Source organism: Chiloscyllium plagiosum, unplaced genomic scaffold (genome assembly GCF_037043375.1).
Source record: "Chiloscyllium plagiosum isolate Xiang-an unplaced genomic scaffold, Cpla_swu_hap1 HiC_scaffold_11, whole genome shotgun sequence".
NCBI lineage: Eukaryota > Metazoa > Chordata > Chondrichthyes > Orectolobiformes > Hemiscylliidae > Chiloscyllium > Chiloscyllium plagiosum.
In genome coordinates, this window is record NW_028270149.1 from 67,506,433 (window position 1) to 67,532,879 (window position 26,447).

The 26,447-nt window shown below is 39.4% G+C and overlaps 1 protein-coding gene across 5 annotated transcripts in view; it reads left to right on the forward strand.

Moving 5' to 3' along the window:
- Positions 1-6,876: 6,876 nt before the first annotated feature.
- The window catches only part of diaph2 (diaphanous-related formin 2), a 753,551-nt gene continuing 733,980 nt past the window's right edge, over positions 6,877-26,447 (forward strand). For 3 of the 5 annotated variants that reach the window (XM_087992147.1, XM_087992148.1, XM_087992149.1), the window contains exon 1: positions 6,877-7,385. In XM_087992147.1, the coding sequence (XP_087848273.1) occupies positions 7,266-7,385 (120 nt within the window). In that variant the 5' untranslated portion in view covers positions 6,877-7,265. The remainder of the gene's footprint in view (positions 7,386-26,447) is intronic. The other 2 variants (XM_087992151.1, XM_087992152.1) reach the window with 1 other exon arrangement.

Consider the following 26,447-nt stretch of genomic DNA (forward strand, 5'->3'; position numbering starts at 1 on the left):
GTGAGATTAAAGTTTGTCTGTGTCCCAATGTTGAGTTAGACTGGTTCTATTTCAAAAGTGGGATTTACAGAATCTTACATGGACTTATGCAGTTTTTGATCAAAATAAAATGTAATTTGGCAAAGAGAAATTCACCCCATAAATTTATATATGTGCGCAAGCAGGAGAGACAGAGTGAGTGCATGTGTGGGCGTGAGTGCATGTGAGAGAGTGTGTGTATGTCTGTGTGTAAGCTTGGTAAAGTGTGTGTGAGTGTGATGGGGTATAAGCCTGTGAGAGGGTGCATGTGTGCATGTGAGAGAGAGTCTGTGTGAATATGTAGGGGAGAGGGAGAGAGAGAGACAGGCCATCCTCATGGCTACTGAACTTGCCTATCAGCTTTTGCTTGGCCACTTTGCATTGTTGCTTGTCCTGAAGTCCACCTTGGAGGATGGTCACCCGATGGTCTGAGGCCGAATGTCCCTGACCACTGAAGTGTTCCCTGACTGGGAAGGAACATACCTGCCTGGTGACTGTTGCACAATGTCCATTCATTCGTTGTCTTAGAGTCTGCTCATTCTCACCACCATCTGCGACAGAGCATAAGGGCAGAACAATATATTTTTCAATTATTGCGCATCTCCCAAAATATCATTATAAATTATAAAATATCATTAGTAGTTTTGGACCATTTCAAAATAAACACTATCTGCAATGACCTGTAATAACTGTTGCACATCCCTTGGATGCATAAACAGTGCATTTTGCATTTCATTCAGTTCTTGGTCTGTTATTGACCGGCCATACACCCCCCTTGATATTGATGATATAACATGCAGGATGCAATTTTTAGAGAAGAGAACTCTGCAGTTATTCTCCTGTCAAAATAACTTGTGCACCATTGAAAGACTTTTGACTCTCAAAATCTGTTCTTGATGGGCAATTTAGCATGGTCAAATCACCTGACCTGCACATCTTTGTGACTGTGGGTGGAAACCGGAGCACCCGGAGGAAACCACACAGACACTGGGAGAACATGCAAACTCCACACAGTTCTTGACATAGAAAAAATAGGATCTGGGTTTCTTACTGCCTAAAGAGGTCAGACTTTTAATTTCTTTCTGTTCTTAACTTCTGAACTTATTTTTTTTAGTAAGGGTGCATGTCGCCTTAAGCTAAATAGCAACATAGACAGGCAAGATATTTTCCTTTTTTCACTTTTCATCTTATTCAAAGAGCCAAATAATCCCCATCAAGGTATCACAGATTCAAGTTTGAAACCTGGACAGATCAAAGGGATTTATTTTAATGAGATTGTTGTTCAGTTAGTAGCACAGCTGCAAAACATGGTCACATTTCAGCAACTCAGTGTTACCGCTGTGATCCTTCTACACATTACAAGGTTAATCAAAATTTAAGAGTAAGATTGGACCCCATATGAGCATCAGCATGAGTCAGGCTGCAATATTTTGTGGCACCCAGAGATCAGAGAGTTGGAATATCTTAAGAAAAACCCAATACAAAATAAAATTCAGCTGGGTAAAGGAAGTGTTGGTAAAAGGGGGAGTGATGAAAGAGAACTAAATATCTAAGTAATTCACTATTAGCCACAAAATTGTGAACAATTTCACAAACTGAAACTTCTCAAACTGAAAACAAACATATTGTAAAACGTAGATATCAAAGTGAGAGTAAAAAAAGACAAACTAGTCTTCTGCAACTGTTTATTTAGTACAGTACATATTGTATCAAAAAATGTCCATTGCATAATGTGCTTTTAAAAAAGAAGTGAATTAAGATGACCATGGGTGACAGTGAAGAGTCTGTAATTTTCTTCCATGCTGCAACTCAAGTATTTGTTTAAACATCTCCAATGCAGGACTACATATTTGAGCATAACAGCATATGCATATTCCTCTGTAACATGCATCCTCCTGGCTTCAACAGAACAAACCAGCAACTGTCATATTCCTGAAGGAAAAGCATCATTTGAAATAGCTCTTTTAATGAGGTTTTATCGTGTCAGTAGCATCATGCCATCAGAAATGCCCGACTTGTGTTTTCTTTTTGTTGTTCCATACTAGGGAATCCCTGTTATTGATAGAACGTACATTTAACACATACATCATTCAAGAATTTGTGACATTTGTTTTTGGATTATTAGTTACTTGTATGAGTTCTTTGTGGTCTATTATTTATTTAAATTTAAATTCCAAAATTAGGAACAATGAGGACTTTAATTGTTCAGAATATCAGTGGTGGCTCAGTGGTTAGTACTGCTGCCTCACAGCACCAGGGTCCCAAGTTCGATTCCAGCCTCAGGTGACTGTCTGTGTGGAGTTTGCACGTTCTCCCAGTGTCTGCGTGGTTTCCTCCCACAGTCACAAAGATGTGCAGGTCAGGTGATTTGACCATGCTAAATTGCCCATAGTGTTAGGTGCATTCGTCATGGGTAGGTGTATGGGAATGGGTCTGGGTGGGTTGCTCTTTGGAGGGTCGGTGTGGACTTGTTGGGCCGAGGGGCCTGTATCCACACTGTAGGGAATCGAATTGAATTGAATCTAATAATAACTTGACAAAAAAGGTTAGAAAGACATCTTTACACACATGAGAAAAGGATTCGAATTCACACTTCTCCTTTTACACCAGCAACATCCTTATAAACATAAAACTCCAGTGAACAGTTACAACCTCCACAACAAGTTTTGTGCTCAGGTTGGTGCAGCTGCAATTAATTTCCTTGTAGTGAATTTCTGCATATTCATTAGATGCTTTTTCCCTCAGCTTGTATATGTCCCTGTCATACCTAAAATAAACTGCAAACTAAACTCATACATTAACTTCAGGCAAACCTATGAGTTCCTTAAACTCAGGTTCTATCAGAAACAAAAACAGAAATTGCTGGAAAGTCTCAGCAGGGCTGGCAATATTTGTGAAGAGAAATCAGAGTTAACATTTCAAATCCAATGCCCTTCTTCAGATGTTGATTTCTAGCTTCTGCAGTTCTTTTGGGTTTTTGTTCAGTTTATCAATCTTTCCTTGGTGCAACCATGCATTGACTGATATTCAGATATTGCTATTTCTCGGTGTGACCCTGCACCTCTGTCACTAATGAACAGCAGGGATTTTTAAAAGTATATTGATGCATTGAACTTCTAAATCCCCATTGTTCACTGCAAGGGCTGCAAATCTTGTTAAAAGTGGATGCAAATAAACAGGTTTCCAGTGACCTTTCCACCAAACCCAGAAGAACAAGAAATAACATACCCTAAAAACTAGGACTCCCCAGTTTAGTTCACAAAGTATAAAAATACATAACAGAAACAGGCCATTTAGCCCAAAAGGTCATGCTAGTATTTATAGTTGACACAACTTTCCTCCCACCCGTCTTTTATGGGTAAAGGTCTCACAAAAACCAAGTAATTTTCTGTTCTTTTCTGTTTGCACCACCAAACCACATTTATCAAATTCAATATTACCTTTTCAATATTAAGGATGACAGATGTAGGTTTGCTCACTGAGCTGGAAGGTTCATTTTCAGACATTTTGTCACTCTACGAGGTAACATCTTCAGTGGGCCTCCAGGGAACTGTTGATAATTCCTGCTTTCTATTTATATGTTTGGGTTTCTTTGGGTTAGTGATGTTATTTCCTGTGGCGACATCATTACCTGTTCTTTTTCTCAGGGGGTGGTAGATAAGGTCTAACACGACGTGTTTGTTGATAGAGTTCCGGTTGGAATGCCATGCTCAAAGGAATTCTCATGCATGTCTTTGTTTGGCTTGTCCTAGATTGTTTTTTTTTTCCAGTCGAAGTGGCGTCCTTACTCCTCTGTATGTATGGATACTAGTGAGAGAGGGTCATGTTGTTTTGTGGCTAGTGGTGTTCATGTATCCTGGTGGCTAGTTTTCTGCCTGTTTGTCCAATGTAGTGTTTGTTACAGTCCTTGCACTTGTAAACACCATTAGTTTTGCTTGTTGTCTGTACAGGGTCTTTCAAGTTCATTAGCTGCTGTTTTAGTTTTTGGTCCGCTACATGGATGACACCTTTGTCATCACTAAATGAAACAAATTAGAGGAAACCTCCAAGACCATCAATAATACCCTTACTGGCATAAAATTCACTAAAGAGGAGGAAAACAACAACAAACTGCCATTAATGGATGTCACAGTAGAGCGAACAGCCAATGGGGAACTTCTAACCAGCGTCCACAGGAAAACAACACATACTGACCAAATACTAAACTACAGAAAGATTCATTCCATCACCCAGAAATGAAGCTGCATTAGAATATTATTTCAATGAGCCACCACACACTACAGCACAGAGGAACTATGCAGAGCAGAGGAAATCACCTATATAGTGTATTCAAAAGGAATGGGTACCCAATGAACATAGTCTGCCGATTTCTCAGCAACAAACCCCAACAACCAAAAACCTTAGCCACTCTCCCCTACATCAAAGACATCTCGGAAATGACTGCCACACTACTCAGACCCCTTGGCATCATGTTAGCCCACAAACCCACCAACATATTAAAACAGCAGCTAATGAACTTGAAAGACCCTATACAGACAACAAGCAAACTAATGTCATTTACAAAATACCATGCTAGGACTGTAACAAACACTACATTGGACAAATAGGCAGAAAACTAGCCACCAGGATACATCACCTGGAGGCCCACTGAAGATGTTACCTAGTAGTGTGACAAAATGTCTGGAAATGAACCTTCCAGTTCAGCAAGCAAACCTACATGCAGAACCTCAATCTGAGTTACAAATCTTTTCAAAACACATTAGGGATAATGTAAAAATGAGGTTAGAAACATATCGCACTCTCTGACCTGGACATAGGGAGTAAAGATGGAGTTGTTCTTCAAAGAAACTCCCTCTTCTAGTTTCACCTTATCTATTATCCATCCGATTGCACTAAGTTGCTTCATTAAGATCTAGTCTCTCGTGTGAAAGCCAAGTCCAATAAGGGTATTTTGAGATTTTTCTCAAAGGCAATCAGTTCAGCTTACACTATTTTTAGGTACCATAAACTACAGTAGTTAAGTATACCTCTTTTTTTTATGGCTCCAAAAGTCATGTTTCTGCATATACTCAATTGCCCTGTTGAATTTTCACAACTAAGATCAGATTCAGGAAAATAAATGGTCTGTACTAAAACAGATAATATTTGGTTATAACCATCTGTGTCAGCTGATAATAGTCCTTAAGGTTTTCAGGTGCCCTTGGTGGTGCTGGAATTGTGACAAAGGCTATTTAATCATCTGGGAGTCTGCTGCAATGTGAAAGCTCTGAGGGATGCAGTCTAGAACACTGACTATTTGCCAGTCTGCAGCTTGGCTGAAGGTCTTGATCTGCACCTCTATAGCAGGGCTTGGACACAAGATTCTCTGTAGAATGGGTCTCTGGTTTAATATCTCCTCCTGCCTTTTTTAGTGTTCACTGAATCACCTGCTATGGTATACCTCAAATTGACCTGCTGCAGTATTCTGAACAACAAGGGATAAGTACATCTAATAAGACTAAGCCTAGATTTTGGACTGGATCTGAAAAGAGATGTGTGGAATAAAGGTTGGTATTGCATAATGAAAGCAACAGTAACAGATAAGACATAACCCTGTGCAGTGTAAGATCGAAGAAACAGAAAGAATGAGCAGGGGGTGGTACAACAGTCTATCATCTTGCAGGGAAAGCGTCTTTTATGCCATGACATCATTTTTTTGTGAGAATGTCATAGAATCCCTACAGTGTGGAACCAGGCCCTTTGGCCCAACAAGTTCCACAAAGACCCTCTGAAAAGTACCCCACCCAATCCATTCTCCATCACTCTACATTTATCCCTGACTAATGCACTTAATGTAAACATCCCTGAACACAATGGCAATTTAGCATGGCCAATTAACCTAACCTGCACATCTTTAGACATGGGGAGAATGTACAAACTCCACACAGCCAGTTGCCTGAGGATAGACTTGAACCTAGGTTTTTGGCGCTATGAAACAACAGCGCTAACCACTGAGCCACCATGCCACCCTCCCCTTGGATATCCACAATTGGGTTTCAACCTACATTGAAATATTGATCATTCAGAAGAAGAGAAAGAACAACACTAATGAACCAGGTGCGGATTCTTTTATGACAATTAGACTTTAGACCACTTACTTTATCCCAGATTTTTAAAAAGAGAATTTCAACTCATCCATCTGTCATAGTTGGATTTGAACTGATCTCACCAGAGTATTAATAAAGAAAATCCAAGAATTGCAGATGCTGGAACTCAAACAGGAACAGAAAGTGCTGTGAAAACTGAGCAAGTCTGGTAGCATCTGTGGAGAGAAATCAGAGTTAATGTTTAGTAACCCTTCTTCAGAACTAAGCATTAACCTGAGATGCTGGATTATTAGTCCATGGACCATATCACTAGGCCAACCTGATTCCTGTTTTTATTTTCACTACACTGTTCTTTGTAAGTGGTCTCACTTCTCTTTTGAATTTGCTTCCACTACTATTTTCAGACATTGCTGGTAGCTTGGCGTCAGGAGATAAGTTTAAGAAAAGAATAATTTCACAGAGAGAGAGAAAGGCTTCCCTCTGAATAATTTAAGACCGTTTACAGTGTTGTGTATATGTGTCTCTCTGGGCAATATTTCAGAATGGAGCTTTCACCTCTTCTCTGATGCACTCAGATATACACACATGGGGCAATCAGTCAGGCCTGACCTGACGTCACACCGAAGGAACCCAGTGACGTAACTACCAGGGGCGGAGGGCGGGATTGAAAGTGATTGACGTCCCATTCAGCCAACCGAAGGGAGGCTGGGTGGGCGTGGGGCCGGGACCGATGCCTGCGCCTGCGCATTCGGAGTTGATGGCGGTTGTGGGTGTGAAAGGAACAAACCGTTGACAGACGAGGAGGAGGAGAAGGTGCTGTGGATTCTCTCTAACCTTCCTCCTCTTTTAGTTATGGCCAGAGGGCACTGAACTTGGGGAGTACTGTTGGTTGTCGACGAGATCGAGAAAGTAAAACTTTTTTTTGGGGTAGGGAGGAAGCAGGAGCCGTGGATTTAAAATAAAGAAGAAGAAGAAGAAGCCGTTAAGGGAGGGGAAGAAGCAGAAGGGACGTTGCTGTGAGCGGACCCAGGAGGATTTGTGAGTCTGCAATGTTGGGCCGGGCTGCTGCCGCCCAGCACCGACCTTTGTAGATAAACAGAGAGCCTCCCGGGGGAGCCCGGATCCTCCCTCCCTCCCTCACACACACTCACTCCCAACAACATGGACGGGCAGCCGCCGGCTGCAGGAAGCGAGTCGCCTCCCCGCAGCCGGGACAGATCTGACAGGTCCTCCTCGAAGAAGAAACCTGCCGAAGACGACCCAAGAAACAAAACCAAGCTGGTGAGCGCTCCGCACTTTCCGCGGCGAACCCTCGCGGTGTGGCTGTCGCCTCTGCCCCTACCCCCGCGGTTTGTGTTGAGACAGCCAGGTGTAAATCGCCAGATTAGGGGCTGGTGCAGTTTGCAGGCCCTTCTCCCTCACGCCGAGCGACACGGCACTTCCTAAACACGCTGAACCTTCGGTTAGTTTGCTATCAGGTGCAGAATTGCAATTTATCAGCGCTTTGCTCAAATATGGTGTTGGCTGGCGCGCACATGAATGAACCACTGGCCTTCTCATTTGTACCTCCCTTATATAAGATCCCGAGGGCTAACATTTGTTCCTTAAGATGTAAGTTTTCACGATTCGTGCACTGAACATATTTTTTCAGACTTTTAATATTCTGCAAATTGCTTGCGTTGTATAGAGAAGGAATCCATCGTTGCTCATTTATCCCATTGAATAAATTCAGCATTTGCTTTGATATGTCAATATCTCAGTTTACCCCACACATTGTGTACAACGAGGTAAAAACAATGACTGCAAACGCCTATTTTAAGAACGTGTTTGGGAAGAAAGGCGATTAAAAGTGACAAAAGGTTGTCGTGATTTGACTGTAAACGTTAGTCATGCATGGAGCTGGGAGGATTTTAAAATCAAATCATTCAACAGGCCCGTTGGTAAGATTGATTAGCCCACATATAAGAATAAGAAATCGGACAGCTTTTACAATTCGTCGTCCCTATAGTTGATCAAAATTTCTAAATAACTGTCTTGGTTTTTTAAAATAAACTTTTTAAAGCTAGCAAGCTTCTGGATGTGTTAGCTTGACACTGATGTTTAAAGGGAAATTTATGACTTTTTTCCACGTGTTGAGAATCAGTTGTTAAATCACTTGCAACACTGATCAATATCAGAATATTTAAGAGAGATTCTCTTTGACACCCTGTAATTGATAGATCAAGTAACCAGTTACTGTTAATTTTAAAAGTAGTGTGTTTCATAATGTAGTTAGTGTAAAAGTAGTATAGTTAGGCACTGGATTGTGACACTTTCCTTCCTATGTGTAATACCAGCTGTGAAAAACAAGTAATCCAGTCCTGGATTGTATTTCCAAATTTTGGTTTGTGTATTGTACTGTCTAGTTTTTCCATATTTCAAATGAAATTTCACAACTGTTGTATCGTCTTGTATATTTTCATTGCTGTAAGAAAGAGTAATTTACCAAGCATGAGTGCCAAATATAAACATGTGGATTTCAAAATTTATAACTGTGCTTTGAAATTTTTGTTTCTTTCAGCTTCAGGCCCAATAAAACTATTTAGGATTCTTCAACGAACAAATTTTGTTTTTGATAGCAGTCCGCACAACTGTTTTAAACCTTAGTGTGTTCGTTGAAGAAGAGATGAAATATTCTCAATTGTCTATCATCTGTGTCTCAGTCCTGATGAACAAAACTTGTATTTGTCAGTTGAGTTGAATACCCCATTACAACTATTAATCTAAACTGCCAAACTTTTGAACTGAGTTACTTATCCTCACCCTGGGCATCCTTCTGGCTTCAGTGTGTCAAACAAAAACATGATAGTGTGTTATACCTGTCTTAATATGACTTGGTCTGGAACTCTGAAATTCATTATTGCCATCTATGAGCTATGATCCTTTTAAAAATTTCTTTCATGGGATGTGAGTATCCTTGCAAAACTAGCATCTGTTGTTCATCCCTAACTGCTCTTGAACTGAACAGCTTGCTAGGCCATTTGAGAGTACACCCTGTAATTAAGAGTCACCACGTTGCTGAGAGATTGCTGTCACCCAAAGTAGGTAAGGACAGCAGATTTCCTTCCTTTTAAAGGACTTTAGTGAACCAGATGGGATTTTCTTTTACAACAGTATGAGATTGTTAACGTGGTCATCATTTGACAGGCTAGTTTTATGTTCCAGACTTATGAAATTAATTCAAATATCACCAACCATGTTTTGAACCCAAGTACCCTGACAAGATTATCACAATGCAACCATTTCCTTTGTGATCAACAAACTTTGAAATCCATGATTTATTTCATATAGTTTGCCTTTCTTTTCTTATGTGAGACGCAAGTTGATTTCATGTGTTCCATGACACACTAGTTACTGTATTCTGCAATGGTCTCATCCTCTTACGGATCTTAAAAATTTTTGCTTCATAAATTAAACTTGTTAATCAGGACTTGTTTTATATTTTTTTCATTTGTAACCTATTTAGACTACTCAATAACTACACATATCCAAACAGATATTAAGCAGAAGAGATCAGAGCACAAGAGAGAAAATTTTCACTGAATGATAAGTCAAGGATAAGGGGAGTTACCTAAAAAAAACTAAAGCAAAACATGTTGCAGATGAAAGTGGGAAATATGTCACTATCCAAAGGATGATGGAAGTTTGGAACTGACTTCAAATAGATATTGATGTGATATCAATTAATTTGAAAGCTGCGATTTTCAAAGTTATATTAACTTCGTAACTGGATTTGCACCATATTCCTTAATAGGTTAAGTGTGACACTGCAGATCAGTTATCTCAGTTCATGAAAGAATAGTCCTCGCGGCTGAATCATCAAACTCGGCATTTCAATTCCTGTACTTGCAATATGAGTTCGTGTAAAAATGACTCCATTTGGTATTTTAATAATTCAACCCACCACCAAAAGAAAAAAGCTGACTCAGTTTTAATAGTTGGTGAGGGTACAGTGAGAAAACATTGGTCATGTTTAAAGCCCTGAAAGTGCTGTTCAGTTTTTTTCAGTCAACCAGTGGTTTTTAGCCCAACAAATTGTTATTTTTAATTTAAATTACATGGCCTTATAACAGTTGGCTTTGGCACAGTGGTCTGAATGATCCTCTTTTGTACAACATGACTTTATGTCACGACTGTGTTCCATGAAGTATCATGTGGGTTTTGTACTGATTTGTCTTTGTGCACTCTCAGATGGTGTAGAATGCTTGCAAAATTGAAGAAAAAACTTCTCTTAGCATAATGTAATATTATAATAACATAATGTCCTCTGATAAATTTAAGAATCTGTCATTTTGTGAATTAAGTGTAATGTAGCAGATGTTGAATTTTAAGTTGAGCTATCATCTGCCAAATATATTGTATTTATAATTGAATGGGTGGATACACTTGCTTCGCTGTTCCATTGAAAGGAAAGCTGCCATGTAATGCAAATTTAATGATTGATAGGAGGAGGTGAGTGCTCTGGCATTGCTTTAAGTTGTAGATCAGAAACATTCAACCTCTATAAATGAAAGCTATCCAAAAAGGAAATTTGATTAATAAATCTGGAGTATAAAGTGGTGATCATGTCAATTATTATCAGTTGTTGTAAAATCCTATCTTGTTTGCTAGTGTGCTAAGGGAAAGCTGTCATCTTTACCTGCTCTGGTCAATATGTTACTCTTGATGCAAAACAGTGTGGTTGACTTTTATCTAGTCACAGAACTGGTGCAGCAACCCATTAAGGGATAGATAAATACTGAGTTTGTCGGTAATGCCCTCAGCCCATGAAAGAATAAAAGAATGCTAGGCTGTATGTTTTGGTAGTTTGTCTTGATGTTTATGAAGGTGTTCATAGTTTTGTGTTAGTGTGCACAGGTGCAGTTGGAAATTCTATTTGGACCATTGTTGTGGCAGGCAACTCCCAGGAGGACAGCAGAAGAGTTTAAGGCTTGTTCTCAAAGCATCCCTGAAGAGTTGGAGGCTGAGGGGAGACCTTTATAGAGGTCTACAAAAATTATGAGGGGCATGGATAGGATAAATAGACAAAGTCTTTTTCCTGCATTCGGGCAGTTCAAAACCAGAGGGCAGAGGTTTAGGGTGAGAGGAGGCCTAACCAATGTTCTGTAAAGCGGCACCGTGATGTCCTAACTCCTGTACTCAATACTCTGACCAATAAAAGAAAGCATACCAAATGCCGCCTTCACTATCCTATCCACCCGTGACTCCACTTTCAAGGAGCTATGAACCTGCACTCCAAGGTCTTTTTGTTCAGCAAAACTCCCAAGACCTTACCATTACGTGTATAAGTCCTGCTATGATTTGCTTTCCCAAATTGCAGCATCTCGTATTTATCTGAATTAAACTTCATCTGCCACTTCTCAGCCCATTGGCCCATCTGGTCAAGATCCTGTAGTAATCGGAGGTAACCTTCTTCGCTGTCCACTACACCTCCAATTTTGGTGTCATCTGCAAACTTAGTAACTGTACTTCTTATGCTCTCATCCAAATCATTTATGTAAATAACAAAAAGTAGAGGACCCAGCATGATCTTTGTGGCACTCCATTGGTCACAGGCCTCCAGTCTGAAAAACATGCCTCCAGTCTGAAAAACAACCCTCCACCACCACCCTCTTGTCTTCTACCTTTGAGCCAGTTCTGTATCTAAATGGTGAGTTCTCCCTTTATTCCGTGAGATCTAACCTTGCTAGTCAGTCTCCCATGGGGAACCTTGTCGAACACCTTACTGAAGTCTATATAGGTCACATCTACTGCTCTGCCCTAATCAATCCTCTTTGTTACTTCTTCAAAAGACTCAATCAAATTTGTGAGACATGATTTCCCATGCACAAAGCTGTGTTGACTATCCCCAATCAGTCCTTGCCTTTCCAAATACATGTACATCCTGCCCCTCAGGATTCCCTCCAACAACTTGCCACCATCGAGGTCAAGCTCACTGCTCTATAGTTCCCTGCCTTGTCTGTAGTACCTTTCTTAAACAATGGCACCACATTAGCCACCCTCCAGTCTTCCGGCACCTTAACTGTGACTATCGATACAAATATCTCAGCAAGAGGCCCAGCAATCACCTCTCTCGCTTCCCACAGAGGTTTAGGGTACACCTGATCAGGTCCTGGGGATTTATCCACCTTTATGCTTTTGCAATGTGTTACTATCTATTTTGCTACTTTCTATATCTTCCATATCCTTTTCCACAGTAAATACTGATGCAAAATACTCGTTCAGTATCTCTTCCATTTTATCCAACTCCACACAAAGGCAGCCTTGCTGATCTTTAAGAGGCCCTATTCTCTCCCTAGTTATCCTTTTGTTCTTAATGTATTTGTAAAAACCCTTTAGATTCTTCTTAATTTTGTTTGCCAAAGCTATTTCATGTCCCATTTTTGCCCTCCTGATTTCCCTCTTAAGTATACTCCTACTGCCTTTATACTCTTCTAAGGATTCACTCTATCTATCCTGTCTATACCTTACATATGCTTCCTTCTTTTCTTAACCAAACCCTCAATTTCTTTAGTCATCCAACATTCCCTATATCTATCAGCCTTTCCTTTCACCCTGACAGGAATATACTTTCTCAGGATTCTCATTATCTAATTTCTGAAGGCTTCCCATTTTCCAGCCGTCCCTTTACCTGTGAACATCTGCCCGCAATCTGCTTTTGAAAGTTCTTGCCTAATACCGCCAAAATTGGCCTTTCTCCAATTTAGAACTTCAACTTTTAGATCTGGTCTATCTTTTTCCATCACTATTTTAAATCTAGTAGAATTATGGTCGCTGGCCCCAAAGTGCTCTCCCACTGACACCTCAGTCACCTGCCTTGCCTTATTTCCCAAGAGTAGGTCAAGTTTTGCACCTTCTCTCGTAGATACGTCCACATACTGAATCAGAACATTTTCTTGTACACACTTAACAAATTCCTCTCCATCTAAACCCTTCACACTATGGCAGTCCCAGTCTATGTTTGGAAAGTTAAAATCCCCGACCATAACCACCCTATTATTCTTTCAGATAGCTGAGATCACCTTACAAGTTTGTTTCTCAATTTCCCTCTGACTATTAGGGAGTCTATAGTACAATCTCAATAAGGTGATCATCCCTTTCTTATTTTTCAGTTCCATCCAAATAACCTTCCTGGATGTATTTTCCAGGAATATCCTCCCTCAGCACAGTTGTAATGCTATCCCTTATCAAAAATGCCACTCCCCCCTCCCCTCTTGCCTCCCTTTCTATTCTCCCTGTAGCATTTGTATCCTGGAACTTTAAACTGCCAGTCCTGCCCATCCTTGATCCACGTTTCTGTAATTGCTATGATATTCCAGTCCTGTCTTCCTAACCATGCCCTGAGTTCATCTGCTATCCTTGTTATGCCCCTTCCATTGAAAGAAATGCAGTTTAATTTATTAGTCCTACCTTGTCCTGACTGTTTGTTTGACTCGCTTCTGTTCTCAACTGTACCAGTCTCAGGTTGATCTCTTCCCTTACTGTCTTCCTGGTAAACCCCCCCCCACCATACTAGTTTAAATCCTCTTGAGCAGCTCCAGCAAATCTCCCTGCCAGTATATTAATCCCCTTTCAATTTAGGTGCACTTCTACCCCAAGAGATTCCAATGGTCCAAAAATGTGAATCCTTTTCCCATATACCAGCTCCTTCATCTGCTCTATCCTCCTATTCCTGCCCTCACTAGCTCGTAGCACTGGGAGTAATCCAGATATTACTAACCTTGAGGACCTCCTTTTTAAATTTCTGCCTAACTCTCTGTAATCTCCCTTCAGAGTCTCAACCTTTTCCCTTCCTATGTCGTTGGTTCCATTGTGGACAATGACCTCTTTACTGGCCCCTCTCCCCCGTGAGAATATTCTGCACCCTCTCTGAGGCATCCTTGATCCTGGCACCAGGGAAGCAGCACACCATTCTGCTTTTTCGCTGCCGGCCACAGAAACGTCTGTCTGTACCTCGGACTAGACAGTCCCCTATCACAATTGATCTCTTGGAACGCGACATACTCCTCATTGCATTAGAGCCTGTCTCCATATCAGAAACTTGGCTGTTCGTGCTACTTTCCCCGAGAATCCATTACCCCCTACATTTTCCAAAACAGCATACTTGTTTGAAATGGGTATAGCCACAAAAGACTCCTGCACTGGCTGCCTACCTCTCTTAACCTTCCTGGAGTTAACCCATCTATGTGACTGTATCTGAGACATTCCTCCCCTTCCTATAACTGCCATCCATCACATACTGTTGCTGTTGCAAATTCCTCATTGCTTTTAACTGTCTCTCCAACCGATCTATTTGATCTGATAAGATTTGCAATCAATAGCATTTATTGTAGATATAATCCGCAGTAACTCTTAAACTCTCTTTAAACTCCCACATCTGACAAGAAGCACATATCACACTCGTAAAAGCCATTTTTGCTCCTTCACAATCTACAGACCCAGAAAATAACACCGTCTTATTCCTCTGCAAATCACTGTCCTAGGTTAAATTAATAGCTATGGCTTATGTTTTAAAATGTAATCACGGGACATATCTCAAAAAACATATAATCAAGAAAGAACCCACTCTACTCACTACTGCAGACTTTCTTAGGTCCCAGTAAAAAAACAACACACTTATCTGCTTCTGTGCTGTGAACTTTGCCCAAACAGTTACTCCAAGACCATTATCTTCAATCCTAAATGGCTTTCCAAGGAAAAGTGGAAATAATTTCTTACCAAACTTTGCAAATCATCATATTCAATTATACTCGGTGATTTTGTAAATTTAGTGTGGTGCTTATACTTCAGTTCTGCATAAGACGTGTGGATTGAAAATTGGATTCAAACAGGCAGAAGCCTCTGATGGTCTGTCTCAAACATTGGAAAAGATTTCTGTGCAGCTGTCCCTGTGCCCAGGATATATCTTAATCGCTGTAGCAGAAATAATTTAAATAAACTTCAGATTTGTTTTAAGAAGTAAAGTCCAGAGTCCATTTTAAAATGCCTGGTGCTCGAAACTGTGTCAAATGCAGTTGGTGTAAGGCTGCAAGAAATCTCTCATCATTTCTTTCGTGTTGTCAGGTTGTCTTCTAGTCTGTCTAGAATCAGTTTTGGTATCTCTTTTTCAAGAGGTGTTACAAGATGCTTTACAACCTCATTCAGACTTTTAATTATAGTTGTGCAATTACTTTTGTCGAATTCTGTGTCACTCTTTGTAGAAAGGTAGTTGGTTACATAGCAACATAAAAGTAGTTGCACAATTTGCATGAAAATGGCACATTCTGTTATAGATTTTGTCTGTCCACAGGTTCTTTGAGTCAAAAGTGGAAGGTAATATGTGAATAAACAACTTACAATTGTCTCCCACAGAATCATTTTCTGCTTAAGGACAGATGTATTTCATCCATTGGTTATTTGAACAGATTTCAAACTTGCTTTGTGTATTGTGCAGGTGTGCATTGTTGATCATGTGCTGCACCATCCTGACATCATTGAAACATGAAGTTTGCTTTCTATCTCTTCACAGTCAATTAAGTGATAGCAAAGGCTTAATTCTGTTTAATGCTTCCTTGCTGAACTGAATTGTTACCAAAAGTGTCTTGTTGGGGAACTATGGAAGTAAACTTTGTTTCTGACTGGCAGCAATAAACGACAGTGTATTAGTTAGAAAGTGAAATAATAGATTAGGTATGATACAAAAATAAGTTAATATAAGAATATTTTCAGGCTGGAAGTATTTGAGATGAAAAGTGCAACACAACTTGGGGTAAATGTATTATTAAGATTAATAATTAAGACATACATTTGGTCTATTCCACTTGTGCATTTCCACAGCTACTGTGTTTATTTCCTTTGACAGCAATTGTTAATTCAGGTGTTTGCATCTTTAGAACCTTACAAATCTAACTTTGAGATGAGCAATACGTAACAATTTACTGTGAATTTAAGTAAAGTCTGACAGCAATTGTGGAACAGAAATGAACTGTACCAATGATATGGGTTCCACCTGAGCTGGAATAGGATTCCTTTGCTCGGAGAAAGTAGAAGTAAGAAGATGGCAAAAGCTTTAAAGTAGTAAGGAAGATAGAGCGGGAGATTGACTAAATGTAAACAAAATAGGGCAGGAGTGAAGTGAAAAGAATAAATAAAATAAATCAATGTTGTGGCCAAGGAAACAATTTCAATTAAAGAGGGTGATTAGAAATATCTTTAAAGATTAAGTGAAGAAATACCCTATTACGATGTGAGAAAGCTTGTAGCCGTACATGTTACACATTTGCGAAAGAAAGTGCTTGACCATGGCGGTGGAGGCCCATTTCTTAAGAAGAATTGGTGACATCTGTGCTTAGTGTCAAGGGATTGGTGTAAATAAGATGATAATATTTGTTCACTCGTGGAATATGTGGTAGTACTACTTACCCAGCGGCTGGAGGCTTGCATATTTCATCGTAGGATGTTGGATAACTAAAAAATCTTCAAAGTTTGTGAGAAGATTTGTAGCTCGGGTGCTCGTTGCTGTGGTTCTGTTCGCCGAGCTGGAAGTTTTTGTTGCAAACGTTTTGTCCCCTGTCTAGGTGACATCCTCAGTGCTTGGGAGCCTCCTGCGAAGCGCTTCTGTGGTGTTTCCTCCGGCATTTATAGTGGCCTGTCCCTGCCGCTTCCGGTTGTCAGTTTCAGCTGTCCGCTGTAGTGGCGGGTATATTGGGTCCAGGTCGATGTGTTTGTTGATGGAGTTTGTGGATGAGTGCCAAGCTTCTAGGAATTCCCTGGCTGTTCTTTGTTTCGCTTGCCCTATAATGGTAGTGTTGTCCCAGTCAAATTCATGTTGCTTGTCGTCTGCGTGTGTGGCTACTAGGGATAGCTGGTCGTGTCGTTTCGTGGCTAGTTGATATTCGTGGATGCGGATCGTTAGCTGTCTTCCTGTTTGTCCTATATAGTGTTTTGTGCAGTCCTTGCATGGGATTTTGTACACTGTTAGTTTTGCTCACGAACACAGGAAAGATTTAACTTCGTGGTCTGATTTCAGTGAACACTGGTTTGTCATGGATTGTATGTTGTTCCCTGGAGCTCGAGATTTAGGAAGGTTATGAATTTAATTTGCAAAATGGGAATCTAAGATTTTTTTAAAAAGAAAAATGCCGTTCTGTAGACAATGATACGAGAGATGTTGGCTGAGAAGATTACCTCATGACCTTTCCTACATAGTTTAGACTAGCCCCTCGTTATGATGTACTGTTTAAAAAGGAAGGTTACCTAGCCAAAGCAATCGACCATTTGGGCCTGGCTGGACCAAGTTTTCCCACTTTGATTGGCATATACCTTAATTAGTCAAGCGTACATTGAGTTTTGCTTGCTCTGCAACTTTTACCATTTTATTGCTGCTTATCTGATTAAGGATATGTGGCATTTTTGTAATTTTAATACCAAATTCTGTATAAAGACAGTTTATTTGCAGCAATACAGAGAGTAACCTGATAGAGAGCTCTTAGTGTTAAGAGCTGGCGTGACTACTCTGCTAATGGTTTTTGAAACTTAGCTCAAGCCTGGCTTGTAGATATCTGTGTTGTAGTGGAACATTGCCATTGGTAAATAAGGATAAAAATTAGCGATTTTTGAGAAGATTTGTAGCTCAGGTGAGGTTCTGGACGTAGGTTTGCTTGCTGAGCTGGAAGGTTCATTTCCAGAATTTTTGTCACCGTACTAGGTAACTTCTTCAGTGAGCTTCCAGCCAAAACATTGCTGATGATTCCTGCTTTCTATTTATATGTTTGGGTTTCTTTGGGTTGGTGATGCCATTTCCTGTGGTGATGTAATTTCCGGTCATTTTTCTCAGGGGGTGGTAAATCGGGTTCAAATCCATGTGTGTTGATTTACTTGGACCCGCTTTACCACACCCTGAGAAAAAGGACAGGAAATGGCATCACTACCGGAAATGGCACCACCAACCCGAAGAAACTCAAACATATAAATAGAAAGCAGGAATCATCAGCAATTCTTCGTCCGGAGGCTCACTGAAGATGTTACCTAGTATGGTGACAGAACGTCTGGAAATGAACCTTCCAGCTCAGCGAGCAAACCTACCAAAGATGATGATGTAAACTAAACTCTGAGTTTTACATTCCCGACTACCATAGAGTACGATCTCTGGGACGAACCAGGAGAGGCTTACAGGTAGAGTCCATCAGGGATTCACTGAATCATCTCGAATAGGTAATTCATCAGATGTAGTAAAACATAGAGAAATGTACATAATAAAACAGAGCTGGAGTTAATACAATGGGAGGAATCCTGTATGGGCATTATTGAGATTGGCTGCAGAAAAGTCAGGACTGGAAATGAAATATGTTAGTTTTGAAGTATATTAAGGAGGTGGGATAAGTGAGCCTATAATGATTAAATTTAGGTAAAATATAACAAGATAACAGATAAAAGATAACAATTCAATCATAGTCTGTAGACCACGCATACAACGATCTATCTGGTAGTGAATCGGAAATGGAAGAAACGCAAATTAACCAACTGGGAGGAAGAAAAGGGAGATTTCAGTAAATAGTCAATACAAAAATGTATACAGACAGTAAATTATTTTTGTAGTACATCACTATGTATTTACGTTAGACACTTTGGCCTCAGCCAGAGTATTATGTCCTGTTCTAGGTATTGCACATTTTGAAGGATGGGAAAGCATTAGAGACTGTTGAGAAGACATTTATGAGAATGGTTCCAGGAATGAGGAATTTTAGTAGATTTGAAAAGTTGAATTTCTTTTTCACCAGAAAAGAGGCATCTAAAAGGAGGTTTGCTGTATATTTTTAAAATTGAGGGGTCTTGTCAGAACAGATTGGGGAAAATTACTGGCATGTTAGTGGAATAATCTAAAATCAAAGGGTGCAGATTTCAGGTAATTGACAAAATGAGCAATGGTGACATAAGTTTTTTTTCCCATGCAGAGTTGTTAAGGTCCAAACTGTGCTGCTTGCAAGTGTGATAGAAGTGGATTCAATTAAGACATTCAAAAATGAACAGGATCATTATTTGTAAACTGAGAAGGTGCAAGGCTTAGGAGATGGCAGGGAGATGAATTGCTGCTTCAGAGGGTCCGCATTGACACAATGGGCTACATGATTTTGTTTTTGTTTTCTGCCCTGTAATCATCACCATTTCCTAAAAGAAGGAAGACTGCCAAGGGAGTAGAATCATTAAGGGATTGACAGACTATCACCATATGTAATGAGAGGGAGATGACAGAAGGGGTAGGCAATAATGACTGTAATCAATGATGAGATAAATAATTGCATGGTACACTTGGTGTGAATAAAAGTATCTGTTGAACAATTAAACTTTGACAAAGAAGTCTCTGTTCTGGATAGATTCCATCGTGCATTTTAAGACATAAAACATAGGAGCAAAATTAGGCTGTTCAGCCCATTGAGTCTGCTGCACCATTGTAGGAGATTGAGTGACTCGATAATCCTCTCCAGTTTGTCTTTTCCTCATAACTCTTGATTCCCTTACTGATTTAGAAGTCTGCCTTTCTCAGCCTTGAAACCTGAAACTAGAGAAAATAGCAGAAAGATTTCAAATATCATTTAATTTGCTTGAAGAAGCTGTAGTACCAAAGAACTGATGTAGTCCCTGTATTTAACAAGGAGGTCTGAACATATCAAGGGAATTTGTCGATCTGTCAGCTCAATATCAGAGTGAGGAAAAATAATGGTATTCTTACTGAATTAGAGAATATCTAGCAAAGGAAGATATTGCAGGAGTCAGCATGGATTTCAAAGGGTAAACCTATTTCCTAACTCTTACAAATTAACTCATCTCCAGAAGGAACTATCCATATATCTGATCTCAAGTCTTCTACAGACTGCCCCAAAGCTTTACAGTCTATGGGCATTTTCTAAAGGAAAAAAAAATCTTAATTCTTTTAGACCAAAAGTCATCTAATCCTTTTGTTTACTCTCTCTGATTGTATCGTGAATGTTTTACAATCAACTTCACATCAGATCAAAACAGTGTGTCACTACTCAAATCCCATATCTAAAATAAATGTTGTATTATTGTTATGAAGGTGTAGAGGTGTACTGTATCTTTGAGAGAGGAAGCTAGCAAGCACCGACTGAAAGCACAATGTGCCCTGAACAAGGTAAAAAAAATATCACTTGGTCGAAACAAATAGCTGGAGTTGTGTTGCCATGGAGCAAAAACAAATTCAAGTTTGGCCAATCAATTTAAATTATGATCCAGATACTGAAATCCAGTCGAATTTGAATTTTGCTGTTTGGGATGACATCAAACCAATGAAATGATCCAATGTTTTGGAGTATAAACTGGACATTTTGAATTTGACACCAACAAATATAGTCTGCTAGCTGAAGAGCTCTCTGAAAGTTACCTGTCTATAAGAAGTTTGTTCAGCAGAACATCAAAACAGACCAAGAGAAAAGTCTACAAAGGAGAGTCAACAAAGCTGACTAGTTTGGAAATGTGATTATTTTTAGTAAATCTTAATTGGGGTTTTTTATAGGACAGTATTGTAAAGTGAGAGGTAAGATAGGTTTAAGAGAAAGGAATTCAGCTGTTGTTTTTATGTTCTCTGTTGGACTTAAAGAATAAAATTGTGTTAGTTTTTACTTGAAACAGTGACCTCAGGGGATAGTTCTTTGCCTCTTGAGATTTAACAGATCTCAGTGCGAGGTGAGCCTCTCTGTGTCTGGTTTAAATTAGCAAAGGGGTTTACCTCATGTTGAAACATTATATATAAATCATGTTTCTTATGTAAGAATATCCGAATAACCCTTTGAATAACTTGTAAAGATTTCTATTTAATAGAAATTTAAAAGTGATATCCTGCAGTAAACCACATTCTGCTTATTCTTGAGATGGCATCTGTGTGCACCAAATACAATCTGAATCATGAATTCACTGGTGCAGAAGTGGGCTAATCAGCCCATCATTAGATTCCCTACAGTATGGAAACAGGCCATTTGGCCCAACAAGTCCATACTGACTCTCTGAAGAATAACCCACCCAGACGCATTCCTCTGCCCTATATTTACCCCCGACTAATGCACTTAACACTTTGGGCAATTTAGCATGGTCAATTCACCTGACCTGCACATCTTCGGACTGTGGGAGGAAATCGGAGCACCCAGAGGAAACCTATGCAGACACTGGGAGAATGTGCAAACTCCACACAGACGGTCACCCCAGGATGCAATCGAATCTGGGTGCCTGGCATTGTGAGGCAGCAGTGCTAACCACTGAGTCACCATGCCACCGTACATTACGAAATGTACATCTCCACATTCAGAAAGCCAAAGGTCAATTCCATATTAGGAATTATTACAACACTTACACACTGAATAAACTTGAAAATTCAAGTTTGGTTGAGGCTGCATTCCAGCTGTAGGCTTGGAAACTTTATTTACCGTTTTAAAGCACTTATAACAAAACCTTCATAAATTATATTTCAAGCTTTAAATTACATTCAGAATTTTTTTTCTCAGTCTTTGAATTTAAATTTAAGTTCTAAGACTATGTAAAACAAAAATGGTTTTGACTTTCTGGCTGGCTATTATGTATTCCATTTAATGTTTCTTTAGACAGTTTGACCATGATTCAAGAAATATAATGGTGGAAGTAAAGGAAGCGAACCATTGGCACATTTTATTCTGAGGGTCTGTCTTGTTCAGCACTCTGCATTTTTTGAAGCGGAGTCGGTTAATGGTTTTCAGAATTTGGTTCAGTGCCAGTCTCATCTTGTATGATTGCACCTCACTAAAAGAGTAGATTTCCCAATAACAGCAAAAGGAAGTGTATTTCTTGGATGTTATGGTGTTATTAATAATGGTGTGCTTCATGAATGAAGATTGGAGCTTCATCATTCTGCATCTAATTGGTCAGTGTTGAAAGGCTGCACGTGTCAGTTATCCTGTTACCATCTTTTCTAAGTTTTGCAATCATTAGAAAATGCTGTAGTAACGCAAGGGCACATGTTATTGTCTGTATTCAAAAGGAATGCCCAAAATCAAATTAAAAATAATTGTAATTAAGGGATTGTCACTTAAGAAATTTTCTTCTAAAGGCATCAAATGTAATTTTGGGTTTGCCACAATAAAACAGTGCAACATTTTGATACTTGGAATGAACCTGTTATATTTATAGGGTGGAGAATGCCAACAGCAATTATTTTTCCAGATAGGAAGAACAGAGAAACTGGATACAATTTGAATAAAGAGATTGCAGAACTTCAAAGAATAGAGGGATTTGGGCATCCTTGTATGTGAAATACAAAAATTGTTATGCAGCTGCACCAATTGATTAGGAAGCTGAATGGAATGTTGGCATTTATTACAGGGGAAATGGAATATACTAGGAGGACAATTTTACTGAGGCTGTACAGAATCTTGATGAGTCCATATCTAGTGTACAATTTGGGCTCTCTGTTGGAGATAGCTAAGGGAAGGTTTTCTTGACTATTGTCTGGTGTGCGGAGCTTCTCTTATTGTGAGGTAGGTGTGAGATTGATTTAGATATGTATATTTTAATATCACATAGTTTTCAGTTTGGGTCTGTGAATTTTGCATGAGTGGCATTTGTTTTTGCGGATTGGAAGGACTTTAATGATTAACTTGCAAGTAAACCTATAGCCATGGTGATTTCTTTTGAAACTATTTGAGAGAGGGAGCTGCCAGAAAGAAGTTTCTTGTTTACCCTTGGGAGGGTTTAAGAATAAAATACACAGTGCAGTGTGTTAGATTTCCTGAAGAAGATTCTGGACTTGCTTTTGCTTTGAGCTTCGGGGAAATGTTCATATCTTTGAGAGGAAACTTTCCATTTTACTTTTAGTGTGGGGTAGTTCTGCAAAGTTCTTATCTGAAGATTGACAAGTAAAGAAGCTGTTCCTGATAAAGAGAGATGGTTTAGATGTTTTAAAAGTAGGTTGCCTCAGTATGGAGCTTAATTACTCTTCCATACTAAATGTGTTTGAGTAAAACCAGTAGGGGTATTTGGAATCTGGCAATGTTTAAGGTCAGGTGTATGATGGCTCTAAGAAGCTATCAGATTCTGCAGCTAGAATCATAGAATACCTACAATGTGGAAGCAGACCATTTAACCCATTGAATCCACACCACCCCTTTGAACAGCATCCCACCCAAACTCAACTTCCCTTCCAATGCCTATAAATCCTGCATTTTCCACAGCTGACCCACCTAGCCTGCACATCCCTGGACACGATGGGCAATTTAGCCTGGCCAGTTCACCTAATCTGCACATCTTTGGACTGCGGGAGGAAACCAGAGCGCCTGGAGGAAACCCACCCAGATGCTGAGAATGTACAAGCTCCATATACACACAGGGTCGAATTGAATCTGCTCTCTGGTGCTGTGAGGCAGCAGTACAAACCACTGAGCTGCCCGTTCAAAGAGGAATTGAAGTCACAACTAAATTAGCCTCTCGAACTAATAGAAGGAAATTCTTGCTGGTGCCACTGCTGTGCTGGGGTATATTGGGGATCTGTAAAGTAGTAGTGTTTTAGGCATTACTGAGAATATATTTTGATGACATATATTGAAATCTTAAATTTGTATTGTGTATAAATAGTTTGCTTTTTTAAATTTTCCTTGCTTTTGCGTCATAAACTTAAAATGATTAACTTTTATCATTAAACCTAAATCTGCAGTATTGCTTGCTTTTGTTTCAGACAGAAACTAGCTTTTTAAAACCAAAAAATGATCTGTCTTGCCACATTTCAGTTAGAGGTCTGATTTGTCCAGTAATCTGAGCAGGGATTGTAATAATATGAAGTAAGGTTGAACAGGTTAATGCTCTACCCATTGAAGTTTAGAAAGATGAGATGTGGTCTTATTCAAATATCTAAGAACTCAAATGGATTTAACTGGGTGGATTCTGAGAGGAAGTTTTGCTTTGTGAGAGATGAGAACATTGTGATAGCTTTGAGAATTTTTTTTCCCTTGATCATTAGTCTGTGGAATTATCTACCCCCAAAAAACAGAGACTGACTTATTGATTATATTTAAAGTTGTAACAAAAAGTGTGCTGAAGAAACATTGGTGGTCTGAAAGTCTTTGTTGAGAGAAGCACAGAGTTAACATTTAAGTGCAGTGACCTTTCCTCTGACAAAGGTAACCATGGCTATAAGAACAGGACAGACACTATGAATTCTGCAGTGAGTAGCTCATCTCCTGTCTATGCAATGCCTAGCCACCATCTGGAACGTACAAATCAAATGTGTAATGGATACTTTCTCCCCACCCCTGAAAGGTGCAGCTCCAACAGCTGTAATCTACCACTTTCACTGTTCACTCCCTTCACCATTGCACTGTGATAGCAGTGTGCACCATCTACAAGCTGCTGTGTAGTGACTCATGATGATCCCTTTATGGCGCTTATCATACTTGTGTATTGTCATCCCATTTCCCCCCTTCAATCGAAGCAAAACGCTCAGACGTAAAACGCTTTACCTCCATCTTTATTCCGGGCCCTAGAGGGAGAGAGAACGATTGCCACAGAGACATGAGTTCACGGTCTTCTCTGGAACATCAGTTTCTCAATGAACTTGTATAGTCACTTTACAGGGAGGAGCATCCAGATAAGGCAACATACATATTGATTGGGTGACTGTTACAATCAGCAAGTGGCAATAGTAAAGATTAAGCCATCTGCTGTTACACAATGAATTACTGACTTCACATAATGAATACTTCTCACCTTGTTAACTAATGTTAGATACTGAATGCCACCTCATCTTGTTAAATGGCTCTTCGTAATGAAATCTTTTCCACTTAGTTAACCCATTACCCTTCCCTGCAGCACCCCATTGTTAACTGTAAGTTCTTGTCTGATTTGAGTCATGCTCAGCTGAATCTCTTGTTTCACAAAACTCAGAACTTAACTCTTTCCCTGCCTGCTTATACCCAAATACATTCTCAGAGATCTCTATCATTTAAGGTAAGGACATCATTACCATGAGAACGTGACCACTTGCAAATTTCCCTCCAAGATATGTGCAATCCTGACTTGGAGTTAAATCTATCACTGCTTCTGTGTTAAAATTATTCCTAACAACACTGAGTGACATTAAACCCCAAAGATTTCACTGGTTCAGAAGGCAATACACCATCACCACCTTGAAGCCATTTAGAGATGGACATCAAATGCTGGGTTAGCTAACAATGCTGCATCCTGTTAAAAGGTTTTATACAAAAAAAATTGCTTTAAAGAACAAATTACTTGCTATTTTAAAGTCATCAGACAAATATTTTTATATTAATCGTTCTATATTGTCTGAGATTTTCAAGACTGAAGAATTGCAGAATTGTTATTCCTTATTGTCATTACCCTATGCAACTTACAGCAACTTCTGCTCTCCATACACATGTAGTTAAGTGAAATTGCCATGTTGCTGTCATTGATTCCATTTGTCTAGAGTATCAGCTGTTGAAATGTCAAGAGATGTTAATCTCTGGAGCTCACTGGATAAGCATCCTTTTATGCTATAACACAGTTAAATCATCCCCAAAAAGTGATGCTTTATTATTAGCAGGTAACTTTAACTGTATGATCAGAATTCCAGTAATTTAATTTATTTCGTGTTTATGAAACTTCAGCCTGGAAAGTTTATTTGAATCTTTTATTTGAATGTCTTTATCTGAGTTCTATCAAGTTTCATCAAATTTCCAGAATTGAACCCCAGGATTGGGGTTCATCCCAAAAGAAAAGACATCAAAGGAAAACTGTAAGCTCGTTTGGTAGTAATTGCTAATTTGATGATTTTACTTGCAGATTGAAGATAAATAGGAAAAATACTTTACAGATTGAAAACTGAAAGTTCAGAAAGATTTTCTTTTTTCAAAAAAAACAAATTAAGAACCAAGCAATGTGCTGTACCTGCTTGATGTGAGTGTTGATGGACACCATTGTAGTTCATAGTGACCACAAGTATTAATCACTTGAGCTACTGAGAGAGGAATAAGCCAACCATGGTGAACCAAAGAAGCTAATGTGAGTATTAAGTTGAAAGAAAAAGCACTTAAGGAGGTAAAGTGCGTGAAAGCCCTGAAGTCTGGTATAAATGCAGAACCTAACAAAGAAGTAATGAAGAGATAATGAAAACAGGGAAAATAAACTAAGCTCACTAGTTTGAAGAATATAAATATGGACTAAAAGAGTTATTAGCAAGTTTTGAGAAGATTTGTAGCTCATGTTGAGGTTCTGGGTGTAAGTTTGCTGGCTGAGCTGAAAGGTTCATTTTCAGATGTTTCATCACCATACCAGTAACATCAGTGAGCCTCCGGT